The following is a 7681-nucleotide window of genomic DNA, read 5'->3' as shown; positions in this document are numbered from 1 at the left end:
AGATGATATTATTGCCTACACTAAATGGGACGATGATGATGGCCTTGTGATGTCCGTCTTGTGGAAAGCTATGAATAACGAGATAATTGATCTGGTGGACGCATGTGACACTGCGCAGGCAATATGGCTGACACTTGAAGGCTTATACACTAATGACTCTGATTTCATACAGGTTCATGAGTTAATGTGCACCGCTTTGGCGATGCAACAAGATGGGCAACCGGTGGCGCAATATTTCACCAAACTAAGAAATATTTGGGCTGAGATTGATGTGAAACGTCCTTGCATGATCAAACATCATGAGGATATTGTTTGGTACCAACGTGAGAAGTAGCTTGAGCGAGTTCACCATTTTCTGAAAGGTCTTGATACTAAACATAACAGTGCGAAAGGGGAATTACTCCGCCAGACCGAACCCCCTAGCTTAATTACAACTTTCACATATATCCGTAAGGATGAATCTCACCAGGAAAGCCTTCATCAGACACAAGTTGAAGTTTCCAGCCTTACTATTTATGCTAGATCTTCCGCACCACCCCTTCAGCAGACCACTTCATCTCCACTTCATCACCGAGGACCACCACCAGGTTTCGGGAATCAGCCCCGCCCTCCTTGCTCTTATTGCCATGATACAAACCATGCTCGTGCAACCTGTTGGAAGTTGTATTCACACCTTAGGCCCCAAAGGCCTAATTATCGTCCTAAGGCAAAAGCAGCTATTCAACTGGTCCAGAAACCAGATATTTATGGTATGGTTGGACATGATCATCATACAACAGGAGGAGCAACACCCATAGCATCAATAGCTGGTCCTGACAAATCTTATTTTACTATATTATCTCCTCCACCAGTACCATATGTTACTAATGCTAATGGTGAGGCCGTCCCCGTATTAGGGAAAGGATCAGTTCGTATTACTCCCACAATAGAGCTTCACAATGTGTTATATGTACCTGTTTTATCTCATCATTTGATATCTGTCCCACAAATGAACACTGAAGCTAAGTGCTCTGTGACATTTTTTCCCATGTATGTGATATTTCAGGATCTTCTCACCGGGGAGTTAATTGGTCGGGGGTATCTACAGGGCAAGTTGTTTCATCTGGATTAGACATATGCGGGGGAAAAACCAGGGGCACAGTCCCTGATCGCTTTGCTCTCCACTTCTGATAAGCTAAGTGAAGTTTGGTTATGACATCGTCGCTTGGGGCATCCTTCATTTAGTGTTATGAAAAAATCAATGTCTACTTTGTTTATTGGTGTGGATGAGTCAGTTTTTCGTTGTGAAACATGTGTTTTGGGTAAGAGTCATCGGTCTACTTATTCCCCTAGTACTTCTAATAAAAGTATTATTCCTTTTGAATTAATTCATTCTGATGTTTGGGGACCCTCCAAAGAGTCTATTGTGTCGGGAATGCGGTATTATGTGTCATTTATTGATGATTGCACACGTCTTTCATGAATTGTTCTTCTGAAAACCAAAAAAGAGGTTTTTCCAGCTTTTCAAGCCTTCTATACCACTGTCCAAACACAATATAATGCCACAATTAAAATTCTTCGTTCTGATAATGGGGGGGGGGGGGAATATGTGAATCGTGTCTTTCAGGAGTTCTTTAACACACACGGAATTGTTCATCAAACAACGTGTACTTACACACCTGAGCAGAATGGAGTTTCCGAAAGGAAAAATCGTCATTTACTTGATATGGCTCGGTGTATTCTCTTTAGTGCCCATATGCCTAAATACCTTTGGGGTGATGCTGTCATAACTTCCGCTCACCTCATTAATCGTCTTCTATCTCGTGTCCTTGAAGGCAGAGTTCCATATGAGGTGCTTGCTTCCCATGTTTCCTTACCCTATTTTCATAATCTTCCAGCCCGTGTTTTCGGTTGTGTTGCTTTTGTCCATCTTCCAAAACATCAGAGGTCTAAGTTGGATGCCCGAGCGGTTAAATGTGTGTTTGTTGGATACGGAAGACATCAGAAAGGGTACAGGTGCTATCATCCACCTACCAGACAATATTATGTCACTATAGATGTTACTTTCTTTGAGGACATGAGCTATTTTACGTCTTCTGATACTGCTCTTCACGGGGAGATTTCATATTTTGAAGAACTGTATCATGGAAAGGAGGAGACAAGTCAGCCAGGAGATATGGTGCCAGGTTCGGTTGGGATTACTGATGTGTCAGCTACACATGCATCACCAGATGATTCTGGTATAATCACTCGAGAGATTCAGGTACCGGAAGCTGACAGCACAACTGCCTCTCCTGCCTCCCCTACTGTCATTTATACCCCTGACCAACGTTCCCCTGGTACAGAAGATCACTCATATGAGGTTAGTCATTCTATTGGGACTAATACTAGTGAAGCTAATGGTACACAATATGTCTTGCCAAATAGGTCTACTTGGGGTCAGCCAACAAAAAAATATGAACCTACCCTTCAGGCTACAGCTAAGTATCATGTGGTAAATTTTATGTCTACCAAAAGATTGTCTAAGTCATATGAATCATTTGTGAATCAAATTTCTGTTGTGTCAATACCTAACAAAGTGCATGATGCATTGGGAGATCTAAAATGGAGGAAAGCGATGAAGGAAGAGATAGAAGCATTACATAAGAACAATACGTGGGAGCTTGTATCTCCACCACATGGCAAGAAGGCAGTGGGATGTCGTTAGGTGTTTACAGTAAAACATAATCCAGATGGGTCAGTGAGTTGGTATAAAGTACGCCTAGTAGCAAAAAGGTTCACCCAAACATATGGCATAGACTATGATAAGACTTTTGCACCTGTTGCAAAGATGAACACTATTCGGGTATTGCTCTCTTTTGCTGCTATCTTAAACTGGCCGCTTAGACAATTTGATGTTAAGAATGCATTCCTTCATGGAGAACTTACAGAGGAAGTGTATATGGATCTTCCTCTTGAATATGTGACAGCTTCTCCAGATAACTGTGTATGCAGATTGAGAAAGTCTTTGTATGGTCTTAAACAGTCTCCTCGTGCTTGGTTTGGAAGATTTTCACAATTCATGAGGAAAATTGGCTACAGAGAGAATAATTTAGACCACACATTATTTCTCAGACACCAACAAGGGAATGTAACAGCCCTAATTATATATGTTGACGATATGGTAGTTACTTGTAATGATACTATTGAGGTGGATAGATTACAAAAGCAGCTAGCCACAGAATTCGAGATGAATGACCTAGGTACACTCAAGTACTTCTTGGGCATTGAGGTAGCCCGGGGAAATGATGGTATCTATCTGTGTCAGAGGAAGTACATCCTTGATCTACTAACAGATGCAGGTATGTTGGATTGCACTCCAATTGATACTCCTATTGAGCAGAACCATCGGTTATAGAGCACCCAGATCAAGTACCTACTGACAAAACTCGTTATCAAAGGCTAGTTGGACGCCTGATTTATTTGTCACATACCAGACCAGATCTTGCGTATGTAGTAAGTGTAGTGAGTCAGTTCATGCATAATCCCAGTATGGATCACATGGATGCTGTTGTGAGAATTTTGAGGTATTTGAAGTCAGCTCCAGGGAGAGGAGTAATGTTTTCTAATCACAACAATACCATTGAGGTTTGTGGTTTCACAGATGCAGACTGGGCTGGAAATATTACAGATCGGAGGTCCACATTAGGGTATTTTACTTTTGTTAGGGGTAATCTTGTTACTTGGAAGAGTAAGAAACAAAAGGTGGTAGCTCGATCTAGTGCTGAAACAGAATACAGAGGTATGGCTCAGGGAGTATGCGAGTTGTTATGGCTTAGAAATTTGCTACAAGATTTGGGTGTTAAGCCTAAGAATGTTATGCAGTTGTACTGTGACAACAAGACAGTTGTTGATATTTCACAAAATCATGTACAACATGATCGTACAAAGCATGTGGAGGTTGATTGTCACTTTATAAAAGGAGAAGCTAGATGCTAAGATCATTAGCTTTCCTTTTGTTCATTCGAAAGAGCAACTTGTAGATATACTCACAAAAGAAGTGTCTAAGAAGGTCTTTTATGACTCACTTAGCAAGTTGGGCATGGTCGATGTGTATGCACCAACTTGAGGGGGAGTGTTAGCATGAGTCAATATACACCAACCGGATCTCACTAACCAAATCTATAGCCGTAGTAATTGACAAAACAATCTTTGGTTTCATACTTGATAATTGGTAGTCTAGATTCCTATAAATACCTTGTAATTATTCATATCAATTAAGCAAGAACATATACCTTTCTTCTATGTCAACCTGGAACTGGCTTCTCTATGCAAATATTGAAATTCTGAGTCACTAACAAGACTAGCTAGCTCTTTTAATTCCTATTGTAATATGGTTTTGTATGTAATTTAACTGCTCTTATCTGGATTTGATAAGTTGATAAGAGTTGTGGACTCTATTGAGGTAAACATGGATTATAACTCTATAATGAGCAAGACGAAGAACCAACTTCATCTACTTCAGAAGATCAAAATGATCTTGCACCATATTGGACGCCGTCTCGAAGCCTTTTAAGATTTGTACAGCCTCCTTGTTGCAGGGTTGCAAACAGAACTAAGAGAGCTGCTAAGCTTGGTGGTTCTCATGCATGCTTTTATCGAAGTGGTGAATATTTTGTTAAGTCAAAGAGATTCTACCATGATTTTCTCATGCATGCTTTTATCGAAGAAGAGGAAGAAACCAGATAAATAGGATTGTGCCAAGAAAAGATACAATAACAGATTACACAGCTTCTACAGATATATTACAACATTGATCGGAATCTGTCTCACTTGCGGCAGATACGAGCAGTAGGCATTGTGACACAAATCGGAGCATACTTCTTCTTGGCTGCCGGTGTCCCACGCTCAGGTTCATCAGCCATGGCAACCTTGGCAATGGAGCAAGCAGCTGCAGCTGCAGCAGCAAAGATCAAATCCCTCCTGCCATTGCTGCTCTCTTCCTTGCTCTTCTTCATTTCCACAGTGACATTTTCGGCTCCGGGGGCTCTTGAGGCCTTGGCTACAATGAGGCTGCGGCGGGGAGTTAAGGGTTTGGTGATGGTCGAGGCTAGGAATGAGGCTGTCATGGTCATGGAAGCCATCTCTTCTGCAAAGATAGTTTATCTGCTTGGTACTTTAGAAGTTTTGGCTCTCGATCTCAAATGCAGCTATGAGTGAAGTGTGCTATGGCTTAGTTTAAAGTCCTAAAGTGACATGGAGTATGTGCTTCTGAAAAAATCATCATCCATTTCCTTATCGTACAAAGATATTGTCACCAATATGTTTCTGCCAAGTGTCTTGTTTATCCATCTTAAGAACACTTGGTTCCTTCACTCTTCAGCTGCAAAAGCCTGATACGATCATATATAGGGGTAATTCAGAATGAATTTTACTATGCATACAAACTAGTCAAGATTAGATATTTGTTTTTACTGAAAGATCAATAATAACAAACTGTAAATATCAAGTAACCTGTGAGTTGATTTCCAGATCTTTCACTACCAAAATAAATATTAATGACACTCGACTTCTTAAACAGTATAAAAGTAAACTCTAAGAGGGTGATATTGTAACAGAATCATAGGGTAAAATATTCACTGCGAGTAGATAACCAATTACAGTATACCTATTTCTAGCTCAAATAATGGAAGAGATCGAGGTTTGTTTTAGAGCATGCGCCATTTTTCTCTTCTTTGATTTTTGTTTTTAAGTTGAGTAAATGATCATGCCATTTGTATTGACTATTGAGTAGTACCCTTCACTGCGTTCTGGTCATATGATTTTCTATTCATTGTATATATTCAATTGTAAAAATAATCATAAGTAGATAAATAAGAAAATTTTAAATTAACATAATATAAAGGACGGTTCTTAGTCAAGTGTCTACCTATTTTATGTTCTCTAATCTCTACTGATATAGAAAACAAAAGTTTTCAGTAAAACTATAAGAAACACATTAGTGAAATGCTGCAGCTGATTCAAACTATATTGGTTCATGTGCAATCGATCGTTAGCAAGCACATGGTTAGGTAAAAGACTTCCCATGTTATTGTTTATGTCTTCCTCAAAATCTAGCTTCCTTGCAAAACGAACGTGCCTGGTAATTTGATTCAAGCATCAACCGAGACACAGTGAAAAGCTTTGATCTTATAACATAAATTTACAGAACCCGAAATGTCAACAATTAAGGTATATAGTAGTATGCCTAGTACCTTTCCATATGCTCTTCAGTTCGATCATACAGTATGTTGATTTATTACTCAATCCTATCCATTTATATACCTACTGACAGTATTTCTTATTGAAACCTCAAACGACAAAGCTAATGCACGTAGTAAAGCACACTAGCACAGTCCAATTCTATCAATTTCTAGAATTAGTGATCGACAAAGATCTTATTGAAATGTTATAACTTGCGAAAAATTCCTAGAACTTGCTTGGCAATTCCACACACTACAATGCGTAACAATACAGTCACCGGCCATACATAATAGAAATTCGAAGTTTTATTCAGACAGCTAATAAGCACAATTAGCACATTTCCTATATAGTTATTTATTGGTTAAATCAAACCCATACTTAATTCACCACCTATTTCAATTCTCATTTCAATAGTTTTACTAAATACACCACATAAAAAACCTAAAATACCCTTGAATTAACAAATCACAAAATATGTCATTATTAGATATACAAGGCTACTTTTTACAGTGATTAGTATATTAATATATATATATATATTAACATTATATAGATGTTCATATCGATTCTTGTTTGTTCTTACGAATCATTATAGATTGCAACTTTTTTTTCAAATTATTTAATCATAAAAATAATAAACAACATGAAGAATATATATATATATATATATATATATATATAAGAGAAATGGATGAATTGATTGTTTAAAGAAGATGGACATTTCTTTGTTAAAAATGTATGAAGAAGAAATTTAATGAAGGATGAAAAATCATAATTCTTTTTCATGAATTACCTTGTTTGGGACTCTAAAAATAAAAATGAATTTTTTTCAGTTAAAATTAAGGAATGAATTGATTGTTTGAATCTCCCATTTAATTTTCCATCAAAATATATACTAATTTAAATTTCTCTGTAAATTTTCTTATTTTAATTGTTTCTAAAAATAAATTCTTAGGTTTGATAATTTAATTTGTTTTTAATTTTCTGAATTATTACATGTACCTATTTTGGTCATTCAACATACATGCAAAATGTTATTTGAATTATTGAATGATAGAGGAATGTATCAAGCGTAGGTGTGTATTTAAAACTTCTTTTTTAAAAATCTATAATTAACTTGGTTCATAGTCCTACACAATGTTTTAAAAAGTGAAGGGTATCTCAATGCGTTTTCTTGTGAGTTTTGAGCCTTAAAACTTGAGGCGCGTAAGACGTAAGCCTTATGTTATAAAAAATTAGTAATTAAATGTGCAAATATATAATTATACATATGCAAAAAAAACAAATATACATAAGATCTTACCAATTTATTGCATTTAGATATAATGAAATTCATAATCCAAACGTTTTAGATAGTTTTCATCAAAGTAAACACATTATATAAATAAATATATAAAGATACCTAAAAATATTATTTTCTAAGACGTAGTAAAATGCGTAAAAGGAGTGAAAAACGTAGCATAAGACGTAACCAGACTGA

At 37.1% G+C, this 7681-nt stretch overlaps 1 protein-coding gene across 1 annotated transcript; it reads right to left on the bottom strand.

Moving 5' to 3' along the window:
- Window positions 1–4687: 4687 nt before the first annotated feature.
- On the bottom strand, window positions 4688–5174 carry LOC126788649 (photosystem II 5 kDa protein, chloroplastic). Its single transcript, XM_050514658.1, has one exon. The coding sequence runs from the start codon at window positions 5100–5102 to the stop codon at window positions 4788–4790; it is 315 nt and encodes a 104-aa protein (XP_050370615.1). The 5' UTR covers window positions 5103–5174; the 3' UTR covers window positions 4688–4787.
- Between the last annotated feature and the right edge of the window lie 2507 nt (window positions 5175–7681).

This window comes from Argentina anserina, chromosome 3 (assembly GCF_933775445.1).
Source record: "Argentina anserina chromosome 3, drPotAnse1.1, whole genome shotgun sequence".
Taxonomy (NCBI): domain Eukaryota; kingdom Viridiplantae; phylum Streptophyta; class Magnoliopsida; order Rosales; family Rosaceae; genus Argentina; species Argentina anserina.
Note: the sequence above shows the minus strand (reverse complement) of the source record. Positions and strands in the feature narration are given on the sequence as shown.

Coding starts and splice junctions, on each gene's coding strand:
- LOC126788649 (XM_050514658.1), bottom strand. CDS start 5,102: ATGGCTTCCATGACCATGACAGCCTCATTCCTAGCCTCGACCATCACC.